Genomic DNA, 20,323 nt, shown 5'->3' with positions numbered 1-20,323 from the left:
GTCTGAGTACAGTTTGTGTGTGAGTTTCTTCAGAAAGATCCAGGCTCATTTGTTGTGTTCAGATTTGCCCAAAACATTCTGAGTCACTGACTTGTGACCACTAAAATAAATCAAGTATGAAAACCCCCAAAGTAAACATTTATATAGTTTAGCTGATGTAGTCATTACTCAGTTAGTAACCTTTTTTTATGGAAATTACATTTTAACACTCCATTAGCTTGAAATAGTCCTGGTTAGTGCTGATTAAGCTTCTCAGACTCCGCTTGTAGCTTATCTGTTTCATGACCCAAATCACATACATTAAACTATTCACTGATATTATGTTTTGCCTGATTTCACTGATGTAGGATCAGCCTGTACTGACCCTTGTAAAATATAACGTCTGCCTTTTTTCCTCCTGTACTAGGATCAGCTTAATCTTGAACTCATCAGTGTTTCCTGCCTAGCTCTTAGTGCTGTTTTAGGATCAGTCTGAGACTAGATTTTTTTTGGTAACTTTATAGACCACACACAGACCAACTACACACACAGCATGTCTCAGCATAGTCTCCAAAATTAATCATTTAATTTTTTTTTAATTAATTTTTTTCATCATTCTGAAATGAGCATTCATCAGTGTTCTTAAAAGAAAATCATCTTGGAAACTCTTTCAGGCATTATAACAAAATGCAGCTTAAAGGACACTATTTTGACATACAGCAGCACTGTGTCCCAAATTCTGATGGGGATTCTAATGTTCGGTGAAATTTTCTGGAAAGTCTTAGGCACATGTAAAGAAATGCTGTAGACCAAAAATGGCTTAAAATAATGAAATGAAAAGTTTTGTTTAAAAAAAATACTATAAACAGCAGTATGCCATAATAAAATGAATCTAAATCAATATTTGGTGTGAGACAACCCTTTGCTTTAAAAAAAAAAAAAAAAGTCTCAGGTACAGTTAGTGCAGTTTTATAAGGAAATGAGCTGTAGGTTTTACTGAGCATCTTGGAGAACCAGCCACAGTTCTTCTGGACACTTTAACTGTCACACTTGCTTCTTAATTTTGCAGCAAATCCCAGTAGCCTTCATTATGTTTTCTTTCTTCATCTGAAAAGTGGTCTCTTATGGAATATGCTGCTCAGATACAAACATTTTCGTTTCTTTCACATTTTATTTTGTTCTAGAAAATGAACGTTTGGAACTCTAAAATATTTTTGTACTGACTCAACAATGTAGAAGTCATAAAATAAAAATCTCTAATAAAGTTTGTATTAAAAAAAAAAGGTGCCTAAGACTTTTGCAGAGTACTGTAACAAACCCAAAACTAAAACAAATTTGATCAAATATTATTTGGTGGCTGTTGCTGTCAACTATAAATAACAGTTCCTAGATACAAGAAAGACACAGTTCCATAACTTCCTCTGTGATATTGCATAGAAAGCGTACTAGAAAGGTCCTCGGGGCATGTGAGGTGGCTGAGGTTGAGGAACTGTAGAGGTTCAGGAGTTGAATAATGTTTTTTGTTCTGCATATTGTTATAATTGTTCTTCTTTAAGCAGCTATTTCTAGACCACTCCCAATTTACATCCAATATGAATATTTTAATCACTTAAAAGACACGGATACAGAAACCGATAGAGGCTTTGCACCGTCACGTGACCCCATAGCAATGGTAAGTACACTGCCATGACAGGGGGCACGCTTGTAGTGCTTCATTCAGCCAAGTTAGTTGTTATTGGTCGATTTGGGAAGGTTTTGCTGCGTTTTTGGATGTGCAAATCATTTTGTACAAAGCAAAGACATCAGATTATTTAATTTACAAAATGTAATTCATCATCGGGGAGGAAAAAAACTAGATAGATTTCTAAACATGGAAAGAAAATGGGAAGAAAAAAACATTGTGGGGCTCGGTATCAAACGATCCCTGAATGTAAATGCACTTTTTAAATTCACTCAGTGAAGGTGAGACTGTGCCAAGCCGCTGTGTTGCTCATGTTCACTGTATAAGATTGAGCAACTTGCTCTTGTCCGTTCATCCATTCATCCATCCATTATCCATAACCGCTGATCCTGTGCAGGGTCGCAGGCAAGCTGGAACTTATCCCAGCTGACTATGAGCAAGAGACGGGATACACCCTGGACAAGTTGCCAGGTCATCGCAGGGCTGACACATAGAGACAAACAACCATTCACATTCACACCTATGGTCAATTTAGAGCCACCAATTAGCCTAACCTGAATGTCTTTGGACTGTGGGGGGAAACCAGAGGAAACCCATGCAGACACTGGGAGAACATGCAAACTCCACACAGAAAGGCCCCCGTCAGCCACTGGACTCGAACCCAGAACCTAATTGCTGTGAGGCAACAGTGTTAACCACTACACCACTGTGCCGCCCCACCTTGCTGTTGTGAAATTACTTTTTTTTTTTTTTTAATTCTTACCTTCGTGGAAATGAAGTGAGCACCATCAGGATTTTGACTTTTTCGTTCGACACAGAGTCCGCTGAATGTCCCCCCCCCCCCATTTTTCCCTTCTACGTTATCTCTGTGTAGTTTTTTCCCTGATGATGAATTATTTTGGTAAATTAAAAAATCTGATGTCTTTCTTTCATTAAAAACGATTTGCACTTCCAAAAATGCAGCAAAACCTTCTCATACCGATCAATAACAACTAACTTGGCTGAATGAAGCAGTACAAGCATGCCTCCTGTGGTGGCAGTATAGTTACCATTGCTATGGGGTCACGTGACGGTGCAAAGCATTGTGGCATTGTGTTATTCCCCTAATATAAAAAATGCTGTTACTTCCATCTAGATACAGTGGTGTTCGACAGCTCTTGGTCTACTGTTCTCTTGTGCTGTGCAACTGGGAAAGAGAGGGATGCTAAAGTTATTCCCCTAATATAAAAAATGCTTTTACTTCCATCTAGATACAGTGGTGTTCTAGATGGAAGTAAACATGGTGTCTTCAAAAGGACATTAATAATAATTTGAGACTGAATGGCCCTGCTCATGTCTCCTCATGATCACTTCACATACATTATGTACAAACAGAGCAGTAAAATCTTATGTTGTGTGTTATTTTATTCTTTTGTGTTGATTTTATAGTCACGTTTTTCATGCTTGATATTTTCACACTATTACAGTGGGGCAAAAAAGTATTTAGTCAGCCACCAATTGTGCAAGTTCTCCCACTTAAAAAGATGAGAGAGGCCTGTAATTTTCATCATAGGTACACTTCAACTATGAGAGACAGAATGGGGAAAAGAATCCAGGAAATCACATTGTAGGATTTTTAATGAATTAATTGGTAAATTCCTCGGTAAAATAAGTATTTGGTCACCTACAAACAAGCAAGATTTCTGGCTCTCACAGACCTGTAACAACTTCTTTAAGAGGCTCCTCTGTCCTCCACTCGTTACCTGTATTAATGGCACCTGTTTGAACTCGTTATCAGTATAAAAGACACCTGTCCACAACCTCAAACAGTCACACTCCAAACTCCACTATGGCCAAGACCAAAGAGCTGTCAAAGGACACCAGAAACAAAATGGTAGACCTGCACCAGGCTGGGAAGACTGAATCTGCAATAGGTAAGCAGCTTGGTGTGAAGAAATCAACTGTGGGAGCAATTATTAGAAAATGGAAGACATACAAGACCACTGATAATCTCCCTCGATCTGGGGCTCCACGCAAGATCTTCACCCCGTGGGGTCAAAATGATCACAAGAACAGTGAGCAAAAATCCCAGAACCACACGGGGGGACCTAGTGAATGACCTGCAGACAGCTGGGACCAAAGTAACAAAGGCTACCATCAGTAACACACTATGCCGCCAGGGACTCAAATCCTGCAGTGCCAGACGTGTCCCCCTGCTTAAGCCAGTACATGTCCATGCCCGTCTGAAGTTTGCTAGAGAGCATTTGGATGATCCAGAAGAGGATTGGGAGAATGTCATATGGTCAGATGAAACCAAAATAGAACTTTTTGGTAAAAACTCAACTTGTCGTGTTTGGAGGAGAAAGAATGCTGAGTTGCATCCAAAGAACACCATACCTACTGTGAAGCATGGGGGTGGAAACATGCTTTGGGGCTGTTTTTCTGCAAAGGGACCAGGAAGACTGATACGTGTAAAGGAAAGAATGAATGGGGCCATGTATCGTGAGATTTTGAGTGAAAACCTCCTTCCATCAGCAAGGGCATTGAAGATGAAACGTGGCTGGGTCTTTCAGCATGACAATGATCCCAAACACACCGCCCAGGCAACGAAGGAGTGGCTTCGTAAGAAGCATTTCAAGGTCCTGGAGTGGCCTAGCCAGTCTCCAGATCTCAACCCCATAGAAAATCTTTGGAGGGAGTTGAAAGTCCGTGTTGCCCAGCGACAGCCCCAAAACATCACTGCTCTAGAGGAGATCTGCATGGAGGAATGGGCCAAAATACCAGCAACAGTGTGTGAAAACCTTGTGAAGACTTACAGAAAACGTTTGACCTCTGTCATTGCCAACAAAGGGTATATAACAAAGTATTGAGATGAACTTTTGTTACTGACCAAATACTTATTTTCCACCATAATTTGCAAATAAATTCTTTAAAAATCAGACAATGTGATTTTCTGGATTTTTTTTTTCTCATTTTGTCTCTCATAGTTGCGGTATACCTATGATGAAAATTACAGGTCTCTCTCATCTTTTTAAGTGGGAGAACTTGCACAATTGGTGACTGACTAAATACTTTTTTGCCCCACTGTATTTGTTTTTATATTTTTTCTTCTCACTTTTTATGTTTCATGACTTGCACATTCTTGTTTTTGTTTATGGTTGTTTTGGCTTGTTGTTTTGAAGGGCAGGGGGTGTTCACCGTTCTAACACAACTGCAGCAGATTTCAACCAAGCTTACAGGTGAGACTGAGCTCTGAGTCTGTCTGTGACCCTTTAGCCCTGTCACTTGCTTTCACACACTCTCTCTCTGTCTCTCTCTCACACACACACACACACCTTTGCTCTCACTATCGATGACATACAATAACATTTAAAGTTTAAATCCAGTGACAGATGAGCTTGGCTGTTGTTCCCTGACCTCTCGTGACTCCCCTGCGGCTTTCACTGTTTTGGTCCCTGTGCAGAGATGAAATTAACGCTCACTGCCAGTACAGAGGCAGCAAGGGACATTGTTGCAGTTATTTGCCGGAATGTTCTATCTCTCATTAGAGTCCAGCTGTATGACCAGAGAAACAACACGCATATCATAATATTATAGCTAATACAATTAAAGTGGATGGTTTGGGGTCTGCATTTATAGATTCTATTCTCCCTCAGTGGAACTTTTTTAATGCAAATGAATATGCACTCTTTACAGAATATCTGCACTTTACTTTTGTGTTGCTGTTGCTCAGTTATCAGCTTCACACCCCCATACAGGCATGTTGTAGCTCTGAGATCAGAGTCAGCCTGTCCCTCAATTCAGCATTTGCTGTCTGTTGTCCTGGTGAAATAAATTCTCTCTCTCTCTCTCTCTCTCTCTCTCTCTCTCTCTCTCTCTCTCTCTCATATCCTAATTTTCCTGCTTATTCTTATGAATAGCAGAATTAATTGGCTGGGTGTTTGGGCTTTGCTGTCTGTTGGATGAAAATGGGCAGTTTCATAGCAATCTGTGTGCTTTTGTTTTTAATGGAATTATTAAGCACTAATCAGCTTATTGGACCCAGTTTTGTTTGGGAGGGGCAGAAGCACAGAGAGCCGTGAGCATGTTATCAACACACCATACTGCTATTGGGAGGGGTATGGAGAGAAAGACAGAAAAAGAGGACAATGATGAAGAAACCTTTATTTGTCATGTAGAAAGTATAGCACAGTGAAATTCTTTTCTTCGCATATCCCAGCTTGTCAGGAAGTTTGGATCAGAGCACAGGGTCAGCCGTGATACAGCACCCCTGGAGTGGAGTGTGTTAAGGGCCTTGCTCAAGGGCCCAACAGTGACAGCTTGGCAGTGCTGGGGCTTGAACCCCTGACCCCAGAGCTTTAACTGTTGAGCCACCACTGCCTAGAAACAAAGAGAGAGACGGGGATATATATGTGTGTGTGTGTGTGTGTGTGTGTGTGTGTGTGTGAGAGAGAGAGAGAGAGAGAGAGAGAGAGATGCAGAAACACAAAAAAAGAGGAAAGAAAAAAATAATTGAGAAACACTGGCTTTTGTGTATATTACTGATGATTCTCACAGGGACACAGCCCGAGACAGAACTATGGAATATTAGAGGTCACTTCAGATTCATGAGTCTGGTGGCTGAAATGGGACCTACACATTGGATTTCTGCAATGTGGATGAAGTGTGTGTGTCTCCATGCTCTCATGCTCCCCCTTCCTCTTCTGCGTGTGCTAGTAGCTAGCAGGCGTTTGCAGCCAATGGTGGGAAAAGTATGTGAAAAGCATGGCATTTCATTTATCCTGTATAAATTCATCTTCCACGCTCTGTCAATGGGGAGACAGCACAAAAAAGGAAAAGTAGGTTAGTGAAGTGAACAAATATGGTGCCGAGAGCTTTAAAGAATTTCATTATTTTAGGGAGAAAGCTGATGATTTTGAAGCTCCATGATGGTATTTATTATCCAGCTATTGGGGGTGGGTGTCATGATAAAGTGCAAACAAACCTAGCAATAAGTATTTTCATTATGAATTTATGTCTCTCTGCAGTATAGATAATGCATCATCCATTATACAATATTGAGATCCTTTTCGCAGAATTATTCCATCATTGTCAGTGATGATCCACGACTGAAACTTATTTGTAGTTATGGTCCATGTGAAGGTTGCATCCTTTCACTTTCTAGAACTTAATTAAAGGAAAACTAACTGGCCTGCAGTCAGTAATCAATAGTCTAATGCTGATGCGTGAAGGCTGAGTTGGGGGGGGGGGGTCCTTCAGTGGAGTGGTCTATTTTTGTGCTCAGCTTGTCTTGTTGCTGATGATATCTGAAACCAATGCATTTTCATGGCAAAATTAGCTGTATGGACTCTGACTGGTTGCTTGAATTTAAAATTCTGTTTCACTGTTTAAAATATCTCATCTCATTATCTCTAGCCGCTTTATCCTTCTACAGGGTCGCAGGCAAGCTGGAGCCTATCCCAGCTGACTATGGGCGAAAGGCGGGGTACACCCTGGACAAGTCGCCAGGTCATCACAGGGCTGACACATAGACACAGACAGCCATTCACACTCACATTCACACCTACGGTCAATTTAGAGTCACCAGTTAACCTAACCTGCATGTCTTTGGACTGTGGGGGAAACCGGAGCACCCGGAGGAAACCCACGTGGACACGGGGAGAACATGCAAACTCCACACAGGGGCTCGAACCCGGACCTTCTTGCTGTGAGGCAACAGCGCTAACCACTACACCACCGCGCCGCCCCCTATTTAAAATATATATATTTAAAATAGTTTAAATTTAAAATATATTTTAAATAGTGAAACAGGCAGTAGGTCGAGTGAGGCACAAACAGGCTATTGTAGACAAGGCAGAATCAAAGACAAGAAACAGGAAATCAGGGATCAGGAAACCAAACGAGGAAATAACAGCCTAGAGAGTCGTTGCGGTGATCAATGGGTTGTTGGTCCTCTCTGTCCTCCTGTGAGTCACTCAGTGCGTTTACATGCACATCCAAATCGAGCTGCTGTCGGTAATCGAGCAAAGGGTCCCAGCAGGGGTGCCAGAGAAATCCAATCCTACATGCACACAAGGAAATCGAGCTATTGTGTGAGGTACATTGTGCACCCGAGCCACAGGTGGCGCTACACGCCCCATCGTGTTGGTACACTTCCGGTTGTCGTCATGAAGAAGAGCTATTCAAGAGTATAAACAAAGTTATCAGTTCCGTGTTCGCAAGAAGAGTGTTTGTAGTTTGTACGTACAAACAGAAGTGTTCCTAATAAAATGGCCACTAAGTTGAAGTTGATCTGTAATGGTGAACATATTAACTGTTAGCCTGCTAACATGCTAATAACTTACCAACTAATTGGAAATGGGTGTGTACATGCCCAGACACAAGTGTTCCTAATAAAGTGGCGGCTAAGGTGAAGTGTCATGCCGACCGAGGCTGTTTTTTTTTTTTTTCGACCGAGGCTGTTGTGTTTCCCGCTTGTGGTCTCGTCACTCGTCACTTCCGGAAGGGGCAGTGCTGAAGTAAGTAGCTCGACTAATCTAGGTCGTGTAGCCCGATTACGAGAAATCAAGTTCGGTTCAATTTCAGCCTAGCTAAGGTGTTTCCATGCCATTTAGAATTTCGATTTCAGTTGAGCAACGGCATAAATTCGATTTTCTCTATGTGCATGTAAACGCACTCATTGAAAACAGCTGGGTTTTGGTGTGCATTCAGTTGTCTGGGAAGTGTGCCAAGGACTGCATTGTAGGTGGCTGATAAATGGTGTCTTCGACCACCACCTCTGTTCAGTGATGGCCGTTCCAGGTTGACAAAAATGGCTTCTTTAACTCCTCTCTTTAGGACTCTCTAGGCCGTTCACACCCAGCCCCCAGTGATCCACACCAACAGGATGACTCAACGACACCTTAGGATTGCTTTTCATCCATGAGAGGATAAATACCTGATACTCCCCATTAGTCAGACAGAACTGAAGAAGCCTTTCGGATGAGAGGTGAAACGTCTTTATGAATCTTCAAGCAAGTCCAGTTGCTCTCTTTTACCACCCACAGTTTACTATGACCTGGATGACTGAGAATCTTCACAGACAAGTGTGTTTTCACAGTTTTTATATTGGTGCACTGATTGTGCCTTAATCCTGTGCAGATGCGAGTTGTTTACGGCACACGCACGAGAGTCCGCTTGGCGTGAGCACACTGTCCAGAGCGCGCCCGAGAGTCTATCTGATGCATGCACCAAGGCGCGCAGGTGTATACTAATTTAATGCAAGAGTGTCAACTCTTGCATTAAATTAGTATAAAAATTAATGTAGATATAAATATCTTATGCCAAATTATGGCATGTGACAAAAAAATAAAGAAAAAATTAGAGTCCTCATCTCATTACAAGTCCAAATGCAGTTAATGCACGAGTCCACGTCTGAGTCCTAAGTGCTCAAGTCCAAGTCAGGTCACAAATCCTTAAAATTAGGGCACAAGTCGGACTCGAGTCCGAGTCCTGGACTCAGGTACTACAAGCCTGCTGGGTGCTGTAGCATAGCTGCCTACTGCTCTGAGTATATGTGTCAAGTTTATTTGTACCACACTTTTAACAACAGACATTGTCACAAAGAAAATTAAAGACTTTAAACATGACCTAATTTTATCCCTAATAAATTTATTTACACATCCTTGATGAGCTGGCCTGTGGCAACAGTGGCAAGGAAAAACTCCCTCAGACGACATGAGGAAGAAACCTTGAGAGGAACCAGACTCAAAAGGGAACCCATCCTCATCTGGGTGATAACAGATAGCATAAATATAAATAACTCACTTCTACAGTATAACTGTGTCCTATATAGTTACAAACTACAACTGTGTAATCAGGAAATTTGTTAGTTTTAGCATGAAGTCTATTTTGTTGAAGTTATCAATTGTTCATTGATGGAAATTTGAGTGCAAAACTGTTCATGACAACTGCAGTCCTAAAGTTATCATGGCAATTGTAGTCCTCAGCCATCATAGCAAAACTGTAAGTGTCCAGGGCCATTTTCTAAGTGCAACTGTCGATATGGGGCTGTCCTCCACAGGAGCAATGTGATGAGGCTCCAGCCAGATGTAGGGCATCAGGATGGATCAGGCAGGTCCGAGGAGCAGAAGAAGTCGGCACCACTGGTGTCTCAGGATTGACATGTAACTCGACAGAGAGAGACAGAGGACAAAGATGGGGGGGAGAGAAAAAAAAAGTGTGTGCTCATTGCTCAGTTGTGTGCACGTGTGTGTTCTCTGCTTCAGATGAGTTAAATGTAGAAGAGGAATTTCACTGTGCTTGAGTGTACATGTGACCAAATAAGTTTCTTCTTCATACTTGTGTATGAATGACGTACATGTACCACCACAGGGTACCCAATCATAAGTGCAAGGCAACATATCTCATAAACACTTGACCACCATACAATTAAATTTGTATCTTTCCTTACATAAGATAGATGGATTTTTATCCAGCACTTATTTTTAATTTGCTTTTTAAAAAACTAACATGGGATTATTTACTAACACATTTTACACTCACCGGCCACTCTGCTTTTAGGCAGTGCCTAAATATATATATTTTGCCAGACTTCAGGTTGTGTGTTTTTTCACTGCTTGTGTGTGCAAGCAAAACTTTGTCAAGCTGAAGTTGCCACAAATCATCATGTTTCTAATGCATTTTGTTAAACAGACATACAAAAAAAGGGGGGTATAAAAAAGCTGTGAATTGTCAGGATGTAATGGTAACAGTGTAAAAAGTGCCATCACTTTATAAGCAGCAAAAAAAAGGCACTCTATGTGTTATAATGGTGTAATGGTGAGGGCTTTTAATTTGGAGAGCGCGAGTTCATGTCCCTACTAAGTATCTTTTATTCTGGGAAAGTAACTGCAAGTAACTAATTTAAAATGGGCCATCCTGGAATGATATTTTGGCTCTTGGTAAAAGCAATGAGTGTATGTTCACTCTGCTTTTGATATCTGTAGTCAGTAAGCATATTAAAGCCACAGACCTAAAGGTCCTGCCTTCATAAGAAATCATTCAAGAACCAAACTGTAGCGAATCCCCGATGTGGGTGGAGTACAGAAGCACGGCAGGTGGGAACTGAAGTTCATGCAAACTTTTATTTCTACAGAAATGTATAGCTTTTCAGCTCACTCACTCCCACACACACATGCATTCCGGTCGGGAGTCAGCTCTCCTCTGCTTTCCCCCTCCTTTTATGCTCCCTCCCTGCAACAAATACACACACACACACACACACACACACACTAATTGACACCAGGTGTAATGACTTGGCCACTTACCTTCCCTGACCCCGCCCTCCATTCACAAACTGCCGCTTGGTCACGCCCCCGTTGCCACATACCCCCACCGCCCGACTCAGGCTGGGGAGCCATCTGGCCTGAAGCAGACAGGAAATCTGCCACCACCATCTGCGCCCCCGGTCTGTGGACCACCTCGAACTTAAATGGCTGGAGGGCGAGATACCAACGGGTGAGCCACGCATTGACATCGTTCATACGGTGGAGCCACTGGAGGGGGGCGTGGTCCAAACAAAGTGTGAAAGGGTGCCCCAGCAGGTAGTATTGGAGGGCGAGGACTGCCCACTTGATGGCAAGGCACTCTTTCTCGATGGTGCTGTACTTGCTTTCACGCATCAAGAATTTACGGCTAATGTACAGCACAGGACACTCCTCACCCTCCACCTTCTGGGACAAAACGGCCCATGTGTTGGCATGTGTTGTCAAAATCAGACTTTGATAGATCCCTGTTCTTGGAATAAAACAGGGTGCCCACTCACACCTGATTGTCATCCCATTGATTGAAAACACCTGACTCTAATTTCACCTTCAAATTAACTGCTAATCCTCGAGGTTCACATACTTTTGCCACTCACAGAAATGTAATATTGGATCATTTCCCCCAATAAATAAATGACCAAGTATAATATTTTTGTCCCATTTGTTTAACTGGGTTCTCTTTATCTACTTTTAGGACTTGTGTGAAAATCTGGTGATGTTTTAGGTCATATTTATGCAGAAATATAGGAAATTCTAAATGGTTCACAAACTTTCAAACACCACTATCCATACAAGGCACCTTTACTGCTGCTTGTAAACTGATGGCATTGTTTATGCCATTACTATTGTATTGTGTATCCTGACAGTTTGGACACCACTATTTATGCTTTGCTTTTTTTTTTTTAAACAAAACATTAGAACTGTGGCAACTTCGGGTTGACATAGCACTGTTTCACGTGTGCACACACAAACCCGCAAGTAGAAGTAATAAAGATGTTCCTGTGTGTCGCATTGGAAACGACATTATGGCTGTTTCATACGATGTCGTTATGACAACTAGCTGTAGTGGAAAACAATCTACTGATACGAAAAGCGAGTTGAGTCGAGTTGAGCTGGTACCATGCAGTGGAAAAGGGCCAAGAAGTGTAGCACAGACTGCTAATCCGCTTCTAATGTACCTCTTTTAGAAAACCCTTAAAAGAGATATGCTGAACCTTTATTTGTAAATACATTTCTGAGTGGATAGCATTTCCATCCTTGACTCTTGTATGCTACATAAATGGGAATAAAAAATATATATTTTTGAGAGTTAAAATTGACTGCAAAGTTGGCATTCGAGCTGCCCCGCTGAGCCAGCCAGCCCTGAATGAGTGACATCACAGCGGTAACCGGTTTTAAGGCCGAGGCCTTTGACAGTTATAGACCAAAGCCAGACTCGGCAGGCAAGAGTGGTTGCAATGGCCTCTTTGTTTGGATTTATTGGAGATTCTTTGGATTCCTCAGATAGTAATATATCTGATTGTGATAGTCCTGAAATTGGAGTATGTGTACATGCTACTGCTATACACGTAGAACCGTATCAGTTCAAACCATCGGAAAGTGAATCCGATAGTAACACGTTGGCCACGGAGGCCCCCACCTTACAAAATAAAGCCAGAGAACAAAGCCGTTTAGAGAATTGGATGCAATTGAACTGACAGTCTCATGTGACTCTCATTAAAACAGGATGGGTGTTATAACTTATGCAATGTACATGCATGCATTTTCACTGATAAAACGTAAAAGGCTAATTAAATAATCAGATAAACTGAGACAATCACATTCTGAAGCAAATTAAATAATCTTATACCGGTAACTTAAATACACAATGCAAGTTACATGTATTAATCTAAATGCAGGTAAACAACAAGTGTTGTTGTTGAGATGTAACCAAATGAGAGTCGCATCTTACCTATCTGTGTTCTCGCTTCTTGAAGGCTGATCTTGTGGCCAATTGTTTTGAAACAATCTGACTTTCAGTTCTTCATTCAGTTCTTTGTTCATTCACTTCTTCCATGTCAGGGCAAGATATTGCTGCTGAGGCAAGCATATCCTGCTGAGAAATCTGACAACTGGTCCACTCATTCTCCATTTTCTCCATACTGAGTACTCCGCCAATACTGCTCGACTCATACTCCAGGAGAACTGGTGCAACTGAACTTACTTTCCTTTTCTTGTAGTTTTCTTTTCCTTTAATTGTTGGTACTGCACCCTCTTTCAATACTGGTTTATAGCCAACACTCCTCAACAGATCAGAGGTTTCGTATGAGTCATCCGTAAAATGTGCCCATGAATTTCTCACAAAACGCATCCAAATCTTTGCAGTTTGAACGTTCTTGGGCCATGAATGCAACATAAATCCACCTTATGTCATGTTGCTGCACCCGCCAGCAACACATCTACGTGGCATGGCGATAAATTAGCTCAAAATGGAAGATCGAAGTTGCAGTTAGCTCTGTGTTTTAGTATAGCAAAAATGGTGATGAGACCGATAGCCTTCCCACTGTGACATCACAGATTTCAAGGTCATTCACTCAGACCACTACCTATATGAATCATTTTAATCGTAAAAATTACTATATTAGATTTATTGTTAATGCATAAAACTATTCCTGTGCCATTCCTGAGGTCTCAAGGCATTTATACAACCCCGATTCCAAAAAAGTTGGGACAAAGTACAAATTGTAAATAAAAACGGAATGCAATAATTTACAAATCTCAAAAACTAATATTGTATTCACAATAGAACATAGACAACATATCAAATGTCGAAAGTGAGACATTTGGAAATTTCATGCCAAATATTGGCTCATTTGAAATTTCATGACAGCAACACATCTCAGAAAAGTTGGGACAGGGGCAATAAGAGGCTGGACAAGTTAAAGGTACAAAAAAGGAACAGCTGGAGGACCAAATTGCAACTCATTAGGTCAATTGGCAATAGGTCATTAACATGACTGGGTATAAAAAGAGCATCTTGGAGTGGCAGCAGCTCTCAGAAGTAAAGATGGGAAGAGGATCACCAATCCCCCTAATTCTGTGCCGACAAATAGTGGAGCAATATCAGAAAGGAGTTCGACAGTGTAAAATTGCAAAGAGTTTGAACATATCATCATCATATACAGTGCATAATATCATCAAAAGGTTCAGAGAATCTGGAAGAATCTCTGTGCGTAAGGGTCAAGGCCGGAAAACCATACTGGGTGCCCGTGATCTTCGGGCCCTTAGACGGCACTACATCGCATACAGGCATGCTTCTGTATTGGAAATCACAAAATGGGCTCAGGAATATTTCCAGAGAACATTATCTGTGAACACAATTCACCGTGCCATCCGCCGTTGCCAGCTAAAACTCTATAGTTCAAAGAAGAAGCCATATCTAAACATGATCCAGAAGTGCAGACGTCTTCTCTGGGCCAAGGCTTATTTAAAATGGACTGTGGCAAAGTGGAAAACTGTTCTGTAGTCAGACGAATCAAAATTTGAAGTTCTTTATGGAAATCAGGGACGCCGTGTCATCCGGACTAAAGAGGAGAAGGACGACCCAAGTTGTTATCAGCGCTCAGTTCAGAAGCCTGCATCTCTGATGGTATGGGGTTGCATTAGTGCGTGTGGCATGGGCAGCTTACACATCTGGAAAGACACCATCAATGCTGAAAGGTATATCCAGGTTCTAGAGCAACATATGCTCCCATCCAGACGACGTCTCTTTCAGGGAAGACCTTGCATTTTCCAACATGACAATGCCAAACCACATACTGCATCAATTACAGCATCATGGCTGCGTAGAAGAAGGGTCTGGGTAGTGAACTGGCCAGCCTGCAGTCCAGATCTTTCACCCATAGAAAACATTTGGCGCATCATAAAACGGAAGATACGACAAAAAAGACCTAAGACAGTTGAGCAACTAGAATCCTACATTAGACAAGAATGGGTTAACATTCCTATCCCTAAACTTGAGCAACTTGTCTCCTCAGTCCCCAGACGTTTACAGACTGTTGTAAAGAGAAAAGGGGATGTCTCACAGTGGTAAACATGGCCTTGTCTCAACTTTTTTGAGATGTGTTGTTGTCATGAAATTTAAAATCACCTAATTTTTCTCTTTAAATGATGCATTTTCTCAGTTTAAACATTTGATATGTCATCTATGTTCTATTCTGAATAAAATATGGAATTTTGAAACTTCCACATCATTGCATTCCATTTTTATTTACAATTTGTACTTTGTCCCAACTTTTTTGGAATCGGGGTTGTAAACAAAAAGTGAGGCCATGGTTCTGCGTAAGAGTGTGTGTGTGTGAGGGAGAGAAAGAGAGAGAGAAGGTCTGGAGCTCCAGTTATGCACTCATCAAGAAAGGCTTTCTTGTGTTCAGCCACTGATTAAGTCCATTTGCTCAAGAGGGGTGAAATTAGTGCAAGATGGAAAGAGAGGCAAAGTTAAACAGTTAATATTTTATTGGTATTTTAAAAGCAGTCATGTTTTTTTAAGCGTTTTTAAATATTTTTGGCATACTACTACTAATAATCATAATAGTTTTCAGCTAAATTTAAATCTTACCACAGTTTCCATCTCCTCCTCACTCACCTCTGTTTGTTCTTGTGTCAGTCAGCAGACTTGCACTAAAGTGTCCTTGACTGCCTGGCTGGTAATTATTGTGCAAATATAGTATGCACCCTGCTCAGCTTGAAGTATTTTATTGAGGTCAAGGGTTATAGCAGGCTGCAACAGGAGTGTGTTTAAGGCAGCAGACATTTGTCCTGTCATGTGAGTTCAGACTTGTAGCAGTAAAAAGGCCTCAGGTCTTCAGGATACTTGAGCATAGATTGTTTTTGTATATGATGGGGAGACGCTGAGAGGTCATGTCCAGATTTATGAGTCTAAAAACTGTTCTTAATTATAGGCCCCACACAGCAGATTCCTAAACTGTGATATGCAGGTTGGTAAAGCCATTAGTGTCAGAGAGTTCTTTCTTCTCATTCCTATTTTTCTGTCGGTCTGTGATTACAGACTGCTAACTGAGACTTAAGTGCATAAATGAATATAGCAGTCATATTATTGACAAGATTTTTTTTTGCTGGTTTGGTTTTTAATCTCGGATCTGACCATTCATGCAAGACAAATTCCCATGTTTTAAAGCAGTGTCAAGTTTGTTTGTATAGCGCTTTTAACAATAGACATTGTCCCAAAGCAGCTTTACAGAATCTGAATAACCCAAGACATGAGCCAATTTTATCCCTAATAAAGCCCGTGGCGACAGTGGCAAGGAAAAACTCCCCCAGATGGCACGAGGAAGAAACCTTGAGAGGAACCAGACACAAAAAGGGAACCAATCCTTACCTGGACAACAACAGACAACATGACTATAACATTAACAGTTTTAACATGAAGTCAGTTTCGTTGATGTTATAACTCTTCATTAATGGAAACTTGAGTGCAAAACTGTTCATGACAACCGCAGTCCCAAAGTTAGCAAGCCAACTGTAGTCCTCAGCCACAAAAGTATTACTGTAAGGCATGGGCACAGATAGAGGGGGGGACGGGGGGGATTCGTCCCACCCAGATTTAAATTCACTTCGTTCGGTCCCCCCCACTTATAGGGAGGAAAAAACGTCTATGCTGTCTTTCTTTGCATAAGGCAAACCTCACGGAAAAATCAAAAGACTAATTACCATTCGGTTTATTGAGGTGCACGGCAGTGTATACATAGTTGCAACAACTCACATAAAACAAAACAAAGACTGATATTCGGTTGGTTGAGCTGCGCAGACTGCACAGGTTGCGAGCTCGAGCTTGGTTGCTATGGTAACCCACAACAAGCTTGACAGGCATATCGGGGTTGGGGTTGGTTTGCTGGCAGCTTTGTCCCCCCCCAGTTTTTTGTCCCCCCCAGTTCAAAAAACGTATCTGCGCCCCTGCTGTAAGTGTCCAGAGTGTCTTCCAAGTATGACTTTCAACTGTCCATATGGGGCCGTCCGTCCCAAGAGCGATGTGATGAGACTCCAGCCAGACATAGGGCATCAGGATGGATCAGGCAGGTCTGAGGAGCAGAAGAGGTCAGCACCTCAATCCCAGGATTGACATGTAACTCAGAGGGACAGATGGGGGGGGGAGATGGGAGCGAAAACACAGGTTGTTAGGTATGCCCAGTGTCGCCTGAATAAGTAGGTACAGTATACATTTTGCGCTGAGTACAAGCAGGGACTCCAGCAAAACTAACTAAGCAGTGTTTTCTGATTCTTTCAGCCCTGATCCTTGCAACACCTCGCACCTTATATTTAGTGTCTCCTGCTCCCAACACATCTGCCTGAAATTATTAAACTAATGAATAAACCCTTCTTATGGTTAAAAGGAATATGTTGTTCAAGCAGGGAAACATGGGCAGTACAGTGGTACTCCATGACCCATTTTGGGAACACTTTTGTTCAGGTAACCGGGGGATTTGTTGCAAAGCTTGTGCACTGCAGTGACAACACTCAACTGTTCTCTTCAGGGTGTGATTTATTTCAGAAATCCCCAAAATCCATCTCTCTCTCTCTCTCTCTCTCTCTCTCTCTCTCTCTCTCTTTTCTTTCATGCCTGACTCAGTGGGGAGCAGATTACTGGCATCCCTGCCACTGTGGCTTTCAGATAGATGCTTTTGATATGGCACAGTACCAGTTTGATCAAATATTCATCAGGACGAGTGATCTGTGTTTAGAGGAGGCATTGTGGCAAGACTAGAGTCAAAGTTAATCATCAGTAATAAACTGATCCAGTCTCTGTGAGCCACCTCATGTACGTATACACATCTTTATAAATACTAAAGGCTTTCTTTCTAATTATATGCTTGTTCTCACCCTTTTTGCTCTCAATAACGTGGTTCTTTTTTTTTTTTTGAGTTATTGATGCAGATGTTGATCATTGCCTCTGTGTCCATCACAGAAATTAATTACCATCCATTAAATAAAAGCACATAATGTGTTTTGTTTTTCTTTTAGAAATGTGTAATGCATTACTTATAATTATCTCAGTTGTTGGCTCTGGTGTATTTTTTTTTATTGTTCGCGGTGACAGATTTGATAAAATGTTTTATCTGTAATTGGAAGCATTCCTGTGACACAGATCAAAACAGTGCAATGTCCATTTATCCATTATCTGTAGCTGCTTTTCATCATTAGAGTGATTACAAGTATACAACATGTACAAAGCTTGCATGTCTCTGTTAAAAGTGAATTACAGCTGCAAGCTCTATATTTTTTAAGTTCCAACTTGACAGTGTGTGATTTTACCTTATCAACACACACAACCAAAAAATGACCATAAATACAATCCTCACAATGATGATATAGTATAAAATGTCCTTACAAAAAATTAGTTTACAGCTTTTATTTGAAAAACTGAAATAGTCAAACAACTCCCTTTTGCTTGCTGAGTTTGAGGTTAGGTTTGAGTTGTGGTATAGCATTAATTCGCTGCAGTAGTTATGATGTTAATAGAAGGTCCTCACAAAAATAGAAAATTGAATCCCTGGTGATGTTGCGGATTGAAGACAGCACTGGAGACTCCAGGACTCACTCATTAATCTTGGAGACTCTGAGCTACTGCACTACTACTGAAATTCTTTGTCTGTGTTGATTTTGGATCTGCTTTGCATCTTATTTGACTGATTACAGGGTTTATCGTTGGCTCTGGGATTGAGTTAGGACATGCATATTAAAATTGACTTTGTTGGATTGTGGCTCTGGCTTGAATTTGACTGACTCCAGTGTTGAGTTTTAGGAACTGAGTTTTGGTCATTCGTGCCGTTTCCAGAGGAACCACCAATTGGGATTAGTGAGAATTCAGTCAGCAGTCTGTAACCCCCTCCTTCCTCCCAACACACACACACACACACACACACAGATAAAATATGCATGCACAAAAAGCAATGAGACCCTTTGGGGGTTTTTATGGCTAAAGCTTTTGTCTTTACATTCAGCTTGCTGAAGATGTTGCTTAGATGTTGTGGTTTGTGAGTATCTCTGTAACCACCTTCTTTTTTATTATTATTATTTTTATTATTATTTTGTCTCTCATCTTCAGGTCAGAAAAGAATGCTGTGAGCATCAGTAGCCCAGGTAAACACTGCAGTACACACAGTGGAAAAAATAACTTAAGTACAGGACAAGGTTCTCTGCTATACTCTGTTAAAACTCCTCTGTGACTACGTTTACATGCACATCCAAATCGAGCTGCTGTCGGTAATCGAGCTGAAGGTCCCAGCAGGGTGCCAGAGAAATCCAATCCTACATGCACACAATGAAATCGGGCTATTGTGTGAGGTGCATTGTGCACCCGAGCCACAGGTGGCGCAACACGCCCCATCGTGTTGGTACACTTCCGGTTGTCGTCATGAAGAAGAGCTATTCAAGAGTGTAAACAAAGTTATCAGTTCCGTGTTCTCCATTGCGCGTTTTTCTCCCGTCCATGAATTTTAATATATTCAACTCCTTAAGCTGAATGAGCATGAAGTCTGTCTCCTCATTGCTCCAGAAGTGCACGTTTCTGCTTGCCTGTGGCAGTGGGGGCGTGGTCAAGCGCCGGTCTGTGACAGGAGGGTGGAGCCAGGGAAGGTGAGTAGCAGAATCACTTCACCTGACGGTAATTAACCTGTGTTTGTGTGTCTTCCCAGTAACCGCGCCCTATTTAAGGAGGCAGAGGGAGAGCAGAGGGGACAGCTCATCCCGGGACTAGAACACAGCGCGCGCGTGTGTGTTTTTCTCTCAAGAATAAAAGTAGGCTGTTAAACTGAAAAGTCTGACAATAAAAAGCCTATTAGTACCAGAAGCTTTGTCCTGCCTTCCTCTGTGCTCCACCCACACTTCAGAGAGCTCTACATCGCCATTTTCTCTTCTTCGTTTGTTCCGCCTGACCTCTTCTGCTGCTCGCTACTACTGTTGTCATGCCGACCGAGGCTGTTGTGTTTCCCGCTTGTGGTCTCGTCACTTCCAGAAGTAGCTCGACAACTAGCTCGATAGGGTATACATGCACAAAGTAGCTCGGCAGAAATCGCATAAACTAGGTCGTGTAGCTCGATTCCGAGAAATCAAGTTCGGTTCAATTTCAGCCGAATTAAGGTGTATACATGGCATTTTGAACTTCGATTTCAGTCGAGCAACGGCAGAAATTCGATTCTCTCTATGTGCATGTAAACGTAGTGTGTGATATTTAGTATGTGTCTAATGGAGAGCATCAGTGTGTCTCAGCTCTCCTCTGTTCTTCTCTGAGTGTGAGATATAAGGGAGAATATAGCAGTGTGGACAGGTTCAATTCAGCTTCCTAATGCGAGTTAAAAAAAAAAAAAAGGAGGTGGGTGTTGAA

General features: G+C 41.6%; 1 protein-coding gene across 9 annotated transcripts in view; it reads left to right on the top strand.

Annotated features, from left to right (window-relative positions):
• The window catches only part of dgkza (diacylglycerol kinase, zeta a), a 502,369-nt gene that overhangs the window by 466,999 nt on the left and 15,047 nt on the right, over window positions 1–20,323 (top strand). For 8 of the 9 annotated variants that reach the window (XM_060911482.1, XM_060911485.1, XM_060911483.1 and 5 more), the window contains 2 exons: window positions 4,822–4,878; window positions 19,046–19,080. In XM_060911482.1, coding sequence (XP_060767465.1) covers window positions 4,822–4,878; window positions 19,046–19,080 — 92 coding nt within the window. The remainder of the gene's footprint in view (window positions 1–4,821; window positions 4,879–19,045; window positions 19,081–20,323) is intronic. The other variant, XM_060911479.1, reaches the window with a different exon arrangement.

The sequence above is a fragment of the Neoarius graeffei genome, chromosome 27 (genome assembly GCF_027579695.1).
Source record: "Neoarius graeffei isolate fNeoGra1 chromosome 27, fNeoGra1.pri, whole genome shotgun sequence".
Lineage (NCBI taxonomy): Eukaryota > Metazoa > Chordata > Actinopteri > Siluriformes > Ariidae > Neoarius > Neoarius graeffei.
Note: the sequence above shows the minus strand (reverse complement) of the source record. Positions and strands in the feature narration are given on the sequence as shown.